We start from the raw sequence: 17,565 nt of genomic DNA, 5'->3' as shown, positions 1-17,565 counted from the left end.
GCCTGGGAATCTTTCTCAACAATTAGTCAACTTCCCTTTCATGAAATTCATACAGTAAATGACCAGAAGAATTAGACAGTCAGTTGATTACTGCAAACAAAATGCAATTCTACATGGAACTGATTGTGCTATTAAGTGTAAATTTATAGGTGTAGAACATACACGCTTCAGAGGGCATACGCATACCCAAACAGTTACAGACCTGGGCTTCCCCACTCTTTGATTCCAGATAGCCTTCCATCAGGGACAGCCAAAAGGGATACCAATGTATTGGAATCATCATGCTTCATGCATCATTTGTTAACATTACATCATCTAAAACGTACATGTACAGACCCTCTCAACATTTGCTAAAATAAGTGTAAGTGATAATAGAGTTTCCTTCACTGCTAGCTTCTACTCTATTTTTACCATCCCAGCATACAAGTGCCTCAGAAATTCCTCATTTAACACAGGCTGAGCTCATCTCACCAACTGTTGTCTACAGCTTTGAGTTGCTCTTCCAAGGGATCATGAATCTGTACCGATGTGGAGTCTAAATTTCAATTGGCTTCTTGAAGGTAGGGTTGCATAATGAAAACTAGAGGTTCTATTTTTAATACAATCTACATTTTTCCCAGAAAGATTTTCATAGAGAGGTTTGAAAGGCTAAGGTCAACTATTCCAGACACAGATGAACAAATGATTAGCTATATCAAGAGGAGATAGCTACCCAGTGGTCTAATATTTCATTGTGATTACAATACAATAACACAGGATATATCTTAAAGTGAAGTGGAGGCTTACAGAATAATTAGTTCAATGAGTAGTCTTAGCTTTTAAATCACAGCTAGAATTGTAAGTAAAATTATTAGTATGATGTCATTTTGGAAGGTTTTCCATTCAGAGGGTTCCCCTTATAATTTCTAAAGGTAAACTATCATTCAGGATGTCTCCTTTACTGTGCACTTACTTAACAGAAACCAGATTCATAGTTTTTCATTCTAAGAGAATAGCATATTTCCCATCCATCAACAGCAAGGAAACCAAACTCAACTTTAATCATCCAATCAATGGAAGGATTCATAAGAGAAAAAAAAACATTTATACATTTTAATTCCAGTTCTGCTATGGATGCTATACAATCCTAACACTATCCACTTTATGGCCAGTACTAATGCAAATGAGAGTTAAGTAGAGTCAAATATATGAATAAGTTAATTTTTCCTGGCTACCTTCTTTAATTTTATACTTTCAACAAGAAATTCCAACTTCAACTTGTTCTTCAAAAGTAGTCTTTCATCTCACATTTTATAATACAATAGAACAAAATCTAAAGATGCAAAATGCCTTTCACCATTCCATTTCCTTATTCTGAAATTGCTTAAGGAATATAAAATAAAAGAACTTTACAGAAAGCCAGTTTTCTTGAAGGGCTACTCCGAGCTTACTACAGCCCATCATTGTGCCTTCAATGCCTCAGATTAACTTCTTTCCATAATAAAACACAATAAAATGGTTGGGTAAAATTTAGCTGTACATTAGAAAAAAAAACCTGTACAAATAAAAATATTTGCAATAAGCAGTTCTGAAGACCCAAAAATCTACATGATAGGCTACTTTAAAGGACTGAAAATAAATTAAAAGATATAGTTAACTAAATTATTAAACTTATCAAAAGAGAAACAGAAAAGAAAAGAAGAAGGGAGAGGGAAGAGGAGGGGAAGGAAGTCAGCTTCTATCACCAGCCAAATTTAGAAATGTGACTGGAAGTGGAACACACTTAAGAAGACACTCTTTTTTCCACATAAAATTCCAGGGCCATTTACTTTGTCATACAACTGGACATTTCCACTTGCACTTACCCTCCTTCAAAGATTTTAATTCGTATTGGCTCAGTTTGTTTTGATCCAATATCTTTATCTCCATGAATATCTCCTTTCCCTCTTTCCTTTAAAATATTCCCCACTAATTTCCTTTCTAGTTTGCTGCCAAATATAAAAGATGCATCGGGTTTCATCTGCAGGACAAAAAGAGAGAGGAACTTCACATGCTTTCTCCAAGACACAGGGGCTGGTTACCTAAGATATGGGACACTGAATAAAATGAGAGAAAAATGATATAACTTCAACCCAGTAATTCACAGGTACTCATTATCATTTATTCTGTACAACTCTAAAAAGAGACTTCAAGACACTCTACTTTAAAATAGCAACCAAAACAATCTGCAATCTATATATTAAACAGTCTCAAAAATTATTGGAGGGAAAGTAATAACTGATACAAATTTAAACATTCAAATCCTAGCCAGGCACCACTGGCTCATGCCAGGTACTGATGGCTCATAAGGCTGAGATCTGAGGATCTTGCTTGGAAACCAGCTTGGGCAGATAAATCAGTGACTCTAATCTCCAATTAACTAGCAGAAAGCCCCAAGGTATGGCTTAAGTGGTAGAACAGTAGCTTTGAACAAATGGCCAAGTAAGAGCACAAGGCCCTGAGTACAAGTGCCAGGACAGGCACACGTTCAAAAAAAAAAAAAAAAAAAGAAAGAAAAAAAGAAAAGAAAAAAGAAGCCGGGCGCTGGTAGCTCACGCCTGTAATCCTAGCTACTCAGGAGGCTGAGATCTGAGATCTGAGGATCGCGGTTCAAAGCCAGCCTGGCTGGAAAGTCCATGAGACTCTTATCTCCAATAAACCACCAGAAAAACCGGAAGTGGCACTGTGGCTCATGTGGTAGAGTGCTAGCCTTAAGCTGAAGAGCTGAGGGACAGTGCCCAGGCCCAGAGTTCAAGCCCCATGACCCCAAAAACAAAAAATCCTATATTCATTTCATTTTTAATTTGCCATGAATTTCAATATGCTTCTTATTAACATTTTAATAATAATTTTACATATAAAAAAGTAATTGTCATACAAGAACAAACCTGCTAAGATTTTTGGAAAAGTTGATTTTTAAAGAGAAAATAAATGGAGTAAATATCTCAGGGAAAAATGTTGTCAATGACTATAAGGCCTATTGGGCAATCACGGTTCTGTCAGTGTTCACACTTCCTTCCTGATCTGATCTTCCATTTCTGGATCCCCTTCCCTGTTTTATGTCTCCGTTTTGCAATTCCCTGAATTCCTCTCTGATATTGGCCATATGGGAGAACAACCCATGGGGATTGTTCTCAAGGGGAGAAACATCATGGCAGTTGGTGAAGATATGTTAATTCTTGCCCCAGAATCCTCTGAACTAAAGACAGTCACCCACTTTTCCAGGTCTGAGTAAGGCTTTTGTTCCCCAGTGATCCCCTAATTCTGATTTTCCATTTTTATGTATTGTTTTTAGAACTTCATCTCTGAGTCTCAGGCTCTCGCTCTCTTGGCTGGTGTTCTACCACAGGGCCATGCTGCTCAAGCTGGGTATTTGATGGTTAATTGGCAACAGAGTCTCATGGCCGTTTCTGCCCAGGATTTGAACAACTATCCTCCAGGTCTTAGCCTCCTGAGTAGGTAGAATTACACGCATGAGCCCTCAGTGCACAGAGCTCAATTAGGGTCTTAATTTTGCCAGCATATTTTAGGCTATCTTTCCATCATTATCTAGTCTACTCAGAATTACACCCATCACCCAGAACCTGCTGAAATAGTGAGTTACCTGTGCAAACTGTTTCCATGCCCCGGATGATGTAAGCTTGCCAGTTCCCGGCCTGTGCATAGCAGCCAGAGTGTAAATTTCTGCTGTGATTTTTTGCTTGGACCTCAGAAGAGCCAGTGTAGTCTTGGTGTTCAATCCTGATGGGTTGGGGTTACAAGAACTAATGCACCATGAAGCATAAACCGAAGATTTGAAGGTGGCCTGTTGGACGAAATTGGGTTTTGTATAATTCAAGAAGCACCAACTCACAGTAGTTGTTGTCCGCAGACTGGGGAACTGAAGAATCTGCTGGAAATCTGCCACATCTGTGAAAAGAAGTGTGGAGTTTGCCACATTCCCGCCAGGGCCAGAAGCCACGTGGACCAACATGCCAACGGGCATCTTCCGGCCCTTCCCTTCTTCTTCTTGCTGACTATCTCCCATTGGCAGTGAAGAACTTTGAGGACTCATGCTCATGTCTGAGGCTGTCTCATCGATATCTAATTCATCGGAGGACTCTCTGCTATCTGAAAGCCTTCTGGACTTCTGCCCAGAAGGGGGCGCTCTGGAACCAGAAAGCAGCTCCCTGCTGGGAGGGAATGGCTCCCTGGATGGCCCACTGGCAGATGGATAGTCTTGAGATGAGGAAGGTGACAGGGAGGAGAAGGAAGATGACCTTGACTGCAAGCCATCCTTTGGCTCAGAGGCACACCCTTGTCGAACCAGCTGGGGTTTCTGGGGGCGGGAGAGGCCCTTCTTGATGTCTGAGTTGGTGAGCTCCACCGCACTGAGCTCCTCAACTATCTGTCCGTACATCTTCTCTTCTTTGACCCGTTTTTGCTGCTTTGTTTCCATGAAGAGTTCCAAGCTACTGGCTGGAGACAGCATCCGCTTGCTACCTCCCAGAGAGGCGGCACTGTCTGAGGTGGAAGGTAAACATAGGGGGATGGAGGATTCTAAGCCAAGGGGTAGAGTCTGAGGTACTTTCCAGAGGGGGTATTTCTCCAAGCCCGCGTGCGGCCCCAGCACCTGGGCGATGTTAAATCCTATCCCTTGCATGGCCGCGTTGGTGACCAGTGTTCTTTGGGTCATATTCTCGTCAACTTTGCATATGACGATTGCAGGGCTGTTCTGCCCAAGTATCTGGGAGATGCTTGTGTACATGACACTGCCATAAGAAGGAACGTGTGTCTGGAGCCGAACAGGCACCACGGTTCCTGGGAGGGACTGCAAAGGCCCAGCATTTGCCGAGGCAAACTCTTCTTGAAGAAGCTGCTCAGAAGGAGTCTCCGTGGACTTACTGCTGGGTTCTGACGGGAACTTTGGAGAAAGGTTCTTTGAGTGTAGCCCTGATGTTCCTGAATAACACGGGTAGGTTTGCTCTTTTGTGTGCACGTAGTCTGCAGATTTCTTTCCAGCGTGTTCTGCAATGTGCTCTAAGGGATAGCTAGAATGGATCTCCGCCTGGAAAGAAGGCTTGCTGTAGCTCTTCTGAGGATGCTGGGTAAAGGAAGGAGGGAAATGCGCCTGCCACCAGGGGGGCTGCTGAGTTGGTAAGTGAACCATGCAGACCGTAGGATACTGAAACTGAAACAAAGTGTTCTGGATTGGAGAAAATGGAATCGTCTCTTGATGTGCAAACAAATGTGGCTGCTCCGATAAGTGCTTGCTTGTCATGTAGGATGGTGGCTGCAGCAAGGGATTTCTGGAAGGTTCCTGACTGTCCATGTGCATGATCTGAGGCTGGGCCAGGTGGAGCGGCCCGGAGCTGAGTGGAGCGCACGGCCCCACGCCCTGCTTGCCTGGGTCCTCGGTGGGAAGCGGCGGAAGCATGGAGGACGGGCCGGGGTGCCACGTGGCTCTGAGGCCTGCGTGCAGTTGTTCCATCTGCTCTTGCTTGACGCCAGGGTCCACCCCAGCTTCCCCTTGTGCAATTTCTGGAGAGCCACTGAAGGAAGCCTGCCGCACCAGAAAGCATTTCTTCCTCTCCCTGGATGGGGATAGCGTGGAGGTGGAGGCCCCGGCCACAGGGGCGTGGGAAAGGTTCCCGTAATCGAAGGATTTGCTCCGGATTTCCGGGACTTCCGTGGGGTGGGGACAAGGCATCTGCTCCGAGGAACAACGTCGCATCTCTTTCTGGTGGTGATGGCCCGGAACGGACAGCGAGTAGGAGCCAGCGGGGACGGTCAGGAACTCGGAATGCTTCCCGAACTCATCCTGCTTGGGGGGGGCGGTGAGCTTCATGGTCTCCTCCCTCTCGAAAGACATGGAGAAGCTGGAGCTGTGCGACAGGTTGCTCTCCTGACTCGGGCTGCGGGAGAGGCCGGTGCCCGTGGACTCGAAGCTGGACTCCCCGGAGGAGTGCTCCATGTCGGCCAGGCGCAGGCGCTTCTTCTTGGGCGGCAGCTTCTCGGCGGGGAGCTGGGAGAGGGTCTCGCTCCGCTGGGGCCACTGGAATTCCTCCACGGGCTTCTCGGGCTCCTTGCTGGGCGCCTCCTTTTCCTTGTCGGGTTTGTCGGGCTCCTCGGTGACGCGGATCTCGGGGACCTGGATGTTGTGCTGGCGAACCAGCCGCGGCTGCGCGTGGCAGGGCGGCAGCGGCGGCCCCGGCCGGGGCGGGGAGGGCTTCGGCCCGGTTCCCCCGATCTCCGCGCCGTCCCCGGCGGCCGCCCACTCGGGGCTCGCCGGGGCTTCAGGAATCTCGCCGCCGCCGTCACCCATCTCCGAAGGGGACGGGGCCTTCTCCTGGCTCGCGGCCGCCAGCTCAGCGGACTCGGACCGCTCGAAGGAGTTGGGGCGGCTCAGCGAGTTGGTGTGCTGGATCACGGAGATCACGTTGCCCGCAGGCTTCCGGCCCAGGTCCGACATCTTGTCGGAATCCGTGGCCGACGACTCTTCGGAGCCAAGAGACGGACTTCCGGAGGGCAGCGGGGGCCGGCCGTGGTCGAAGCGCTCCAGGTGCCCGGGGGCAGCGCTGTCGTGCCCGGCCAGGCCGCCGCCCCTGCCGGCCTCGGGCCCCGGCGGCGGCTTGGGGTCGTACTCGGCCGCCGGCAGGCCCCCGGGGGTGCAGATCATGGGCGTGTCCTCCTCGTCGCCCACGCTCTTCTCTTTGCGCCGCTTCCGGTTCTCGCCCGGAGCCCCGAAGGCGGAGGGCGCCCCGGGCAGGGCCGCCGCGGGGTCCACCAGGTAGTCCCCGACGACGACCCCGTGTCGGACGGAGCCGAAGCCGGGCGCGTCCCGGTAGCTGGGCTTCGGCGCCTCTGCGTCCTCCCACTTCTTGTAGGGCTTCCGGCAGACCTCGTAGTCGTAGCCCACGCGGTCTCCGGGAAGCCATCTCTTCTCCTTGGAGGACGAGCCGCTGAGACCGCGGCAGAGCCGGCCGGGGTGCTCGGCCTCCGCGTGCCCCTCCTGGACCGACGGCAGCTCGAAGGCCGCCTGCCTCCGGAGCATGCGCTGCGGGGGCAGGCCCACCGTGCCCGGGTAGAAGACGTCGTCGGACCCGGTCATCCGCTCGTCGAAGGAGTGACTTCCTCGCAGGGAAGGGGGGATGCTCAGGTTGGTGGCCGAAGAGGTGGGCATGGAGTTGCTCCGGATCAGGGGAGAAGAGTCGACGGGCGCTTCCAGGAGCACGGGGCCGCCGCCGGGGAAGCTGGTGGGGTACGGCTTGCCTTCATTCCGGACCGAGGGCGGCGGCGGCAGCGGCGGGGGCTGCCTGGCCTCGCTGTTGAATCGAGCGGAGGAGGACGTCAGCAGGCCGGCCGGGCCGGGGTCTGCCTCTGCCGGGCCGGACATCAGCTGTGAGATGGGGTCTTCGAACATCTGGACGTCTAACCTGGCGTGGACCGGAGGCGGGGGCTCGGCCATGCCCTTCCTCCCCGCGGGGCCGCGCTCCGGGCCCGGGGGCGTCACGCTGAGCGCCGTCCTGGGGCTCAGCCGACAGTACTTCCCGAAGATGATCTCCTCGTAGGACTTGGCGTTGGTGTTGGGCGGGCTTATCTGCTGCTCGGCGCTCTCGGAGCGGGAGAAGTAGCCCGAGTCGGTGCTGCCTTTGCTGTGCGGGCTCAGGAGGTTGAGCGACGGCTCGGAGTCTTGCCCTCTTTTCTCCGACAGCCGCAGCGCCAGCTTCTGTTTGACCGTGTGAGAGTCGTCCGCCCTGGGGTTGAACGACGGATTGGGGAGCACGTCGGAGCCGAGGTACGCAGAGCTCTCGCTGGGGAGCGGGATCCCACTCTTGGGGATGATCAGGATGGGTACCTTCATGGGCCCCCCCAACGATTCTTCCAGAGACCCGTGGTAGCCTCCGCGGCCGGCCAGGTCCAGCGGGATCCCGGGTGGGCCGGGGCTCATCTTGTCGGAGGTCTCTGCGAGGAGAGAGCTCTCCTCGTCGGTGTCTGTGCTCTGCTCGCCGTCGGAATGGATTTCTGCTTCCACATCAATGAAACCCGCCTCGAGGTCCAGTTTAGACACGGCTGACTCTGTGAAAGGTACCAACCCCGCCTTAATGGCGTGGGCATGCGACTTCCTGTGCTTGTACAGATTGCTTTTTGTCTTGAAGGAGAAACCACAAGGTATGCATGGATATGGCCGCTCACCGGTATGGGACCTGATGTGTTTCTTCAGGACACTTGGTTTGGCACATGCCCTGCTGCAGTAAGGGCAAATGTACTTGCCGGGCTTTTTGGGTTTGTGCTCTTTCTTGTGAGCATCTTCTGCTTGTTCGATACTTTTCTGGGAGTATTGGCTATACACAGGGTTCAGACTTGAAATCTTTTTTCTAGGATAACCACCACTGTGGCCGTGGAGAGGAAAAGGATATAAGTCCTCAGAGGCAACTGATGGCAAAGGGCCAGGGAAAAGCCACGGAGGGCTTTCGAGGCTCTGGTGTGGCTTGTTGCTGTGCATGATCCCCTGTGGCAACGAGGGCTGAGGGAAGGAGAGTGAGTGTTGGCATGAGTAAGGACTCGGACGGTGCGGTGGGTATTGCTTCTCGGTGACTTGCTGCAGCACGTCTCCGGGTGAGGCCAGCTTTCCAGAACCAAACAGTTGTGCTGATGCTGTGCTTCCAATCTGCTCAGGATCTAGCTGTGGTTGCCTCTGTCCTTCCTGACTGCCAAAAGTGCTCATCTTAATAACAGCTGATGGCTCCTGTCTCCATCTACCTGACGCTTTATCAGTTTCTCCAGACCTTGAGGTAGCTTTTTGTCCTAGAGCTGTATCCCCAGTGTCCATTTTCGTATGCGAAGGTCTTAAGTGCTAATTTGTCTGAAAGCCGAGTAGACTCATGGAGTGTCTCCAAGGCTGTGCTTTTTAGAGCTTAGTGGCTTCCATGTTCCAGGGAGTCTGCAAACTTGCTGATGGCTGTTTCTCTTTGGAATCTTAACTCAACCACACTGTAGTCGATGGGCATTGGATGGGAATGTCCTTGGACCAGGCTAGAACACAGTTCTCTCCATCATAGAAATGTCCGTCCAAAAGCTAAGTGCACATCTACCAAGATTTCTTATGGCATTTGAATATATTCAACTAGGATGCAACTGGGATGACAAACAGTCTAAGAGAAATTTTGCCCATCAACTACAGCAAAGTTCAATCGCCAGTTTCACTAAGGTAAAAGGATGACCTGAAGGAAAAGAAAACACAGATTGTCATAACATGTATCAAACAAGACCTCACAACCAATCCTCAATAACCAGTTTGAAGTTGGGCAAGTTAAAAATGTTTTTAATTCCAAGGAACTAATTTTTATAGTAGCTAGATTAATTCCACAATTGAAGGGGATTGATTTCAAACTCAGAATTATGCCAGCAGCATTCATCTATTTCATGTTTGAGTTGTGGCCATCATTTTATAAATACTTTCTTTTTTGTTTTTTGGCCGGTCGTGGGGCTTGAACTCTGGGCCTGGGCGCTGTCCCTCAGCTCTTCAGCTCAAGGCTAGCACTCTCCCACTTGAGCCACAGCACCACTTCCAGCGTTTTCTGCTTATGTGGTGCTAAGGAATCAAACGCAGGGCCTCATGCATGCAAGGCAAGCACACGACCACTGATCCACCTTCCCAGCCCTATAAATACGTTTTATGTTTACTTAAAAACTATTTGGAGCCTAATAGTCTTGCTCAGTGTAAAACATGTGCTTAGCATGCATGAAAGCCCTGGGTTTTATTCACAGCATCCCTCCCCCACAAAAAAATGGAAAATACTTTTTAGACATTATTTGTAAGCCTTCACTAATAAATTTAAAGCTATTCCTAACCACGTTTTACGATATGCATGTTGAAGTATATTACATATACCTATATGGAGATATATTTGTTAGTTCAAGTGGTAGAGTGCTAGCCTTGAGCACAGTGAGGCTTAGGGACAGAACCCATGCCCTGAGTTCATGCCCCAGGACTGGCATAAACAAAACAAAAATGAACAAAAAGACAAAATCCCCCAAATTCTCAATTCTGCAATCAGAAGAAGAAGAATAGCAGATTGGATCAAAAGTAAGATCTAGCCATTGTTTGCTTTCTGTTGGGGGTTATTTTTGAATTGATTAAAGCTTCCACTAATTATGATATATGTCTTGAATAGACAAAAGATATTAACCTCTGATTTTAGATAAAAGGATTCAGATACAGACATTTGTACAAAATAACATACCCTTAGATAGAAAGAGCCATCAAGGATGTCATAAAGGCCATCGAGCTAACTTATAATAGAAACTAGCCCTATTGCAAACCAAAAGAAAAAGAAAAGAAGCACAGTCCCAAGCATAGGGTCTTTCTTTCCTCTACCACCTCACAAATAAAAATAAATAACTAAAATAAAAAGACTCTTAGCTATATGAAAAGCCTACTTTAAATAAAAAAGAATGTGGTCATTGAAAAAAAAAACAAAAACCAGTGAAGTAGAACTAGATTAATTATAGAAGAATCAAAAACTTTGAAGACAGAATAAGAATTCAACAAAACAAAATGATCTGAAAACCTTCATAATGTAGAAGTAAAAGCCTATTTGGAAAATACTTTCAAGGACTACTTAAAAATGAAATGATTACCTGAACAGGTTGGCGTTCTTATGAGCATGATTGTCCTGATGCTTCCTAGGTACAAAATAAATGCAGTTAGGGCAAGTTATTCCATTAAACCATAGCATCGCTATATACAAACACAAGTTCTAATTTGCAGTTCACTATATGTAGGACTCACAGTGCTTTGTGCCCTAAAACAACAATAAGGAATGCTTTGGGATGCAAGGAGCCAGGGTAGCAAGCCTTGTGTTATCAAGAACAGCGGCCAGTCAGTGCTTTGTTACTGTTAAAGTATCAAAAGAGTGAGAAATGGCTGAGAATCTTGTCCTGATAGAAAAAATATGAAAATGTTACAGTTAGCTGTAAGCCAAGAGCAAAATATATGAAGGAAAAAAATCAGGAAAGTAATCCTATTTATAATAGCTACAAACGGCATGAATAAATTTAGCCAAGAAAGTAAAAGACCCCTACAAAAAATTATAAAAGTGATTAAAATGGTTGAAGATGGAATGAAGGAGGAGGAAGAGGAGCAGGAGGAGCAGAAAAAGAAGAGGTAGAGGGACAAGGAAGAAGGATACCTCAAGTTCATGGATGGAGAGAATCCATTAAATGGTCATATCACAAAGAAATCTACAGATTCAATGCATTGTGTATAAAAATACAAATGCCATTCTTTAAAAACTAGAAAAAACAATCCTAGACTTCATATGGAGCCACAAAATGATTGAGAAAATAAAATAAAACTGGAGGCATGTATTATTTGACTTCAAAATATACTACAAAGCTGTAGTAATCAAAACAAGATGGTATTAGCTACAGACAGACACAAAGAACATTGGGACAGACTAGAGAGTCTAGATATGGGCAAACACATCTGTAGCTGATTTTTGCAAAAGGTATGAAGAAGACAGATGGAAGGACAGTCTTCAATAAGAAGTGCTGAGAAAACTTGAAACTCAATCTCTGTTTTTCACTAGGAATAAAAGAAAGTTGGGGGGGGAGGAGGGTATAATTGGGTGGGGGGAGGGGGGAGGCTGGGAAGGGAGGTGAAGGGTAAACAAAGGAGGAGGCTGCAATGCTTGGTAAGAAATGTATGCATTATCCTGCCCATGTAATTGTAGCCCCTCTGTACAGTATGTTCTCAAATAAAATAAAATTTAAAAAAAAAAAGAAATATCTTCTTAAGTAATCACTAAGATACTTTCTACAAATTTCTGAAAGGAATGTATTTTCTTTGATGTCTAGATAATTTTATTTGGGGGCCCATTGCAATGTCTCAATTATTTTTCCAACAGATGAGGAAAACAGTAGTATTGTTAATATAAAAATAATTCATGTGTTATAGTATGTATCTGTGGGTATGTTGTCTTATAGATTAATTTGCTTTCTTATATAACCTAATAAAGTTAATTTTTTATTCCTAAATAACAAAATATCACCAAAAAGCTCACAGTATTATGGATTCTAAGGTCCAGTGAAAAAGAAATATGCTACAGTTTGTAAGCACTAATCCATAACAACTTGTTGAAAGATATGACCATGGATTTACACCTATGATTTGGCATATATTTCAAATAAAAATGTTCAGCACTTCAAAAAAAAAAAAAAAAGAAAGTTACATAACAAACAGATTATAAGCTAAGTGTAAAACAAGATGAACTACTGGGGAAACACAAAGGATACTGGAATGGGCTGTTACTTTTTGAACAAACGGGAGAACAAAAGCAAGGATAGCCAATGAGATTTTATCAAATGAAAAGCCTTCTTCATAGCAAAGGAAACAATCAACATAATGAAAAGACAGCATACAAAATGGGAGAAAATATTTGTAAATGCATCTGACAAAGAGTTGTTAACTAGAATGCAGAAGGAAAAGGGAAAGAAAGGACTAAAATGAAAACCAAGGCTGGGAAGGTAGCTCAGTGGTAGAGCACTTGCCTTGCTTGCATGAGGCCCTGGGCTCAATTCCTCAGTACCACATAAGCAGAAAAAGCTGTGGCTCAAGTGATTGAGTGCTTGCCTTGAGCTGAAGAGCTGAGGGACAGTGCCCTGGCCCAAAGTTCAGGCCCCATGACAGACAAAAAAAAAAAAAAAAGATATGGAAACCACCCCCCCCACACACAAAATAATCCAATTAAAACTGGAAAAGAATACACACACACACACACACACACACACATAGCAACAGGTATATGACAACATGGTACCACTAATCATTAGAGATGGCAGAATCAAAACCACAGTGAGATACTGCATCGTCCCAGTGAGAATGGTTGTATCAAAATGCCTAAAGATAATAAGGATGTGCAGAAAAGTTCCTTGGCACTATTGGTGGGAATGCAGATAATTACTGTCACCATGGAAAATAATATAGAGGTTCCTTAATAAACTAAAAATAGAACTACTATATTATCCAGCAATTCCATACATCCCAAAGGAATGAAACTCATATGTCAAAGAGACATAGATCTTCCGTGTTCATGGAAGCACTGTTCAAAATAACCAAGAAACAGAACAGCCCAGTATCCAACAGATGATGAATGGATAAAGAAAATATTGTATATCTATACATGGAATACTATTCAGCCAAAATATGGATGAAATCCTGTCATTTCTGACAGTAGATATGGCACTGAAGACCATAACGGGTTTGGGACAAAGTAAGGCACAAAAAGACAAGAACCTCATGATCTCATTCATGTGGGATCTAAGAAAGCTGATTTCCTAAAAGTTCAAAAGAAAATAGTGGTCACCAGAGACAGAGTGATGAATGAATGGAAAGTTACAGTTAGGAGTGAGAAGTTGTAATGTGCTATTGTGTAGAAGAGTACTTTATCAATGTGCTATGCATTTTTAAAAAATCTAGGAAAGCTTTTGAAAGATTTCATCATAAAAAGGATGTTTATATACAGATATGTGGAACCTAATTTAAACATTTTGCAATGTGTACAAGGATCAATATTTCACGGTAACCAATGAACATGTACAGATTTTTTATGTATGAATTAAAAATAAATGCAATTAAAAGTTTTAAAGTCAGAGGGGCTGGGAAGGTGGCTCAGTGGTAGAGCACTTGCTTTGCAAGCCTGAGGCCCTGGGTTCGATTCCTCAGCACCACATAAGCAAAAAGAACAAAAGCCGGAAGTGGTGCTGTGGCTCAAGTGGTAGAGCGCTAGCTCTTGAGCTGAAGAGCTGAGGGACAGTGCCCAGGCCCAGAGTTTAGGCCCCACGACCGACCTCCCCCCCCCCACAAAAAAAAAGAAAAGAAAAGGTTGTAAAGTCAGAGTAATATTCCCTCTCCCTCTCTCTCTTTTGTGTGTGCTGATACTAGGGTTTGAACTCTGGTCCTTGGCACCGTCCCTTAGCTTTTCTTTCCCCCCCACCTTTTTTAGTACTTTTTTTTAAATTGTAAATTGTAAATTGTAAATTTAAATTTTAAATTGTACACAGGGGTTACAGTTACACGAGCAAGGTAATGAGTACATTTCCTATTGAGCATTGTTGCCTCCTCTTCTGTTTAGCTCTCTACAACTGGAGCCACACCTCCACTTCTGACTTCTGGAAGTTAATTGGAGATAAAGAATCTCACAAAATTTTCAGCTCAGGCAGGTTTCAAACTGCCACCCTCATATCTTGACCTGTCTCATGAGCAGCTAGGATTACAGGTGTTAGCCAATGATGTCCAGCAATAATATTTTCTGAGATTAGACTACTACATCAAAACTTTTGGGTTTTGACATTTATTTCTAATCCCCTAGATAGGAAAAGGTTCTGAATTGTAGCTTTTATTATACCTGTAGTCTTGAACAAATTTCCTTTTCAGGAAATTACATCACTGCCAAGTTAAGGAATGCTCTAGAGAATGGTAAATACATCAAGGTGAATGACAACTTAGTAACTATTAGATTTTAAGTGAATTCTCTACTCCCCTAAAAGAATGGTCAGTGAAATAACCCAAGAATCCTGAGGATGTCAGGATCCATTCATAGCAAATGTGAAAGTATGAAAGTTCATATGTATTGTCTCAGAAGTCCCATTGTTTGAAATCTATCAATACAGATTTTCCTGCACAAAGTTCACAAAGATAGGTATACAAGGACTCTTAAATAAATTAACACTTGGGCTATAAAGGTGGCTCAGTGGTAGAGTGCTTGCCTTGCATGCATGAGGCTCTGGGTTCGACTCCTCAGCACCACATAAGCAGAAATAGTCAGAAGTGGAGCAGTGGTTCAAGTGGTAGAGCTCTGGCCTTGAGCTGAAGAGCTAAGGGATAGCACCCAAGCCCATTGTCCAGGTCCCACAACCAACAAAAAATAAATTAATAAAAATAAATAAATAATAAACACTCAACCATAAAACCAAGCCATCTTAAAAACTGATAAAGAAAGCTGTGGAGGAAGTAGTGAAATTAAAGAAAAGCTTATTGTGGCCTAGTATGCATCTTGTAACAACAGGAGATAATTGAGAATGCCAGGCAGAATATTCACAGCAGTGAAATCAATGCAGTCAAAAGAAATAAAGGGTTTTTTTTCTTACTTTTCATCTTTTAGCAATTTAAATGTGTTTGTCTGTCTTAATACAAATGTGTTTAACTTTTTAAATAAACTACTGGTTAATTTTTTAACAAGATGCTACCCTGCAAATGTACTGCACATTTCCAAACTGGAACTCAAATGCTACTCTTATTTCCATGGCAAATATGCCGCTTATTATACATCTCTACAGTGATGGTGAGAGGGCAGGGGAACGTAAGCCTGCTCACAGGAACACCAGACATTTGTAAGGACATCTGTAGTGAAAATGTCCTTCTGGCAGCAGCTATGAATAAGAATGGCCAGTAGACACATGAAGAAATGCTTAACCTCTCCAGCCATAAAAGAAATGCAAATCAAAACAACACTGAGATTCCACCTCACCCCAGTTAGAATGGCTACAATCAAGAATTCTAATAAGAATAGATGCTGGAGGGGATGTGGCCAGAAGGGAACCCTACTGCATTGTTGGTGGGAGGGTAAACTTGTTCAACCACTTTAGAAAGCAGGATGGAGGTTCCTCAAAAGATTCAAAGCTCCCTTATGACCCAGCAATCCCACTTTTGGGCATTTACCCAAATGATCACAAACAAGACCATACTAAAGCTACCAGCACAACTATGTTTATTGCAGCATTATTTACCATAGCTAATATATGGAACCAACCCAGATGTCCCTCAGTAGATGAATGGATCAAGAAAATGTAATACACACACACACATACATAATACACACACATACATACATACACACACACACACACACATACACATATACAATGGAAGCAGAGTAGGTTTATAAAGCAGCTGATGAAGAAACTAAGCCACAAACGTTTAACTCCAGTTGGCCAAAAAGTTTCTCAATGGAATTTTAGGTTTCCCCCTCTCCAAGTTTCCCTGTGAAAGACAAGGGATGGCTCACAATATTGTACTGCAAATTTACTTCCAACATCAAGGTTAGAAAACAAGAACATGCAACGCTGAGCCTGGCCTGGTAGAATTTTATGTTTAACTATTTAAGGTTCATGCAGGCATAATCTGTGTTGGACTTTTGCAGGTAACACCCTCTAAAGTGGAGGCAAATTATATTTCTAATTGAACAAAGAAATGTGTGAGTCCTTAGCTAGAACTCAGAGCTTTAAGCAAGTAATTACTTAGTTACTTTACAGGTTTAGTATTTTATACTGATATTAAAACAATGTATGAAATTCCATGTTAATACAGTTTGATCATCCTTAGAAAATCTTAAATCTGAAAGCCCCCCAAATCTGAAGGGTTTTTTTGGGGGGCGGGGAGAGGAGGGATTATAGTACTGGGGCTTGAACTCGGGGCCAAGATACTCTTTTAACTTTTTTACTCAATATACTCTTCTTTTTGGGCCATATTTCCACTTCCCATGTTTTGCTGGTTAATTGGAGATGAGTCTCATGGATTTGTTTGCTCGTGTTAGCTTTCAACCATGTCCTCAGATCTCTAGGATTTCAGGGTCAATCACCTGTGCTCAGCTCTAAAGTTTTGTGAGCACCAACGTGATGTCACAGGTGGAAAGTTCCAGCACTGACCTCACGTAATGGGTTGCAGTCAAAACACTAAAAATACTATGCAAAATTAACTTCCATAAGATATATATGAATTTTGTGTTAAGACTTGAGTCTCTTCCTCAAGGTATCTTATTGTGTGTATGCAAATATTACAGAATTTGCAAATTCAAAACACTAAGGTCACAAGCATTTCAGGTGCAGGATACTCATCCCACAGCAATAATAATGGCTGCTATGTCCTGTGCATTTACTATGTACCATGCTTTTAAAGAGTTTCATGCATATTATTTGATCTTCTTGACAGGCCTAGGCTATTGGTATGATTGCAGCCAGTCCACAGTTGAGGATCAAACTGAGTCAAAGTTCAGTTGTTTAGCTGGCCTCTGAGCACACGAGGTCTCATCTCCATTATTTGTTAAGTCTTGACCACAACTTAACATATATCTTCAACATCCCCCCTAAATGCTTTCACTTGTCTGTATTTGAAATGACTCAACTTTTAATGTTTGAACTAAATTGCTTCAAAATGCCACTTCCTGAAAACAATCCACAATTTAAACAATGTCATCTATCTATAACCTAAGAAATTGTTTTCCTTTGTTCTTTGAATATCATTACTTTTTTTTAATTGTGAAAATACCATACAGGGAGTTACAATCCTCCTTTGTTTCTCCTTCCCATCCCTTCCCACCACCCCCCCCCCAAGTTGTAAAGTTCGTTTTTCGACATAACGTCTTGTACATCTCATTGTTGCAATGGGTCCACCTGTATCCCTATTTAAACAATTTGTTTTTTTCCCTCCCCTCCACAAATTATACCAACATCAAATACAGTGAAAACAGGGGTAGACCGTGGAGGAGGGACATACAAAGCAACAAA

General features: G+C 44.3%; 1 protein-coding gene across 1 annotated transcript in view; it reads right to left on the bottom strand.

Moving 5' to 3' along the window:
- The window catches only part of Hivep2 (HIVEP zinc finger 2), a 181,098-nt gene that overhangs the window by 12,091 nt on the left and 151,442 nt on the right, over window positions 1-17,565 (bottom strand). The window contains exons 6-8 of the mRNA XM_070010544.1: window positions 10,642-10,686; window positions 3,623-9,221; window positions 1,845-1,999 (exon numbers count right to left, since the gene is read on the bottom strand). Of these exons, the coding sequence (XP_069866645.1) occupies window positions 1,845-1,999; window positions 3,623-8,830 (5,363 nt within the window). The 5' untranslated portion in view covers window positions 8,831-9,221; window positions 10,642-10,686. The remainder of the gene's footprint in view (window positions 1-1,844; window positions 2,000-3,622; window positions 9,222-10,641; window positions 10,687-17,565) is intronic.

The sequence above is a fragment of the Dipodomys merriami genome, unplaced genomic scaffold, assembly GCF_024711535.1.
Source record: "Dipodomys merriami isolate MVZ:Mamm:240054 unplaced genomic scaffold, mDipMer1.0.p SCAF_8, whole genome shotgun sequence".
Taxonomy (NCBI): Eukaryota; Metazoa; Chordata; class Mammalia; order Rodentia; family Heteromyidae; genus Dipodomys; species Dipodomys merriami.
The sequence above is the reverse complement of the archived record's forward strand: the minus strand, read 5'-3'. Positions and strand labels throughout refer to the sequence as shown.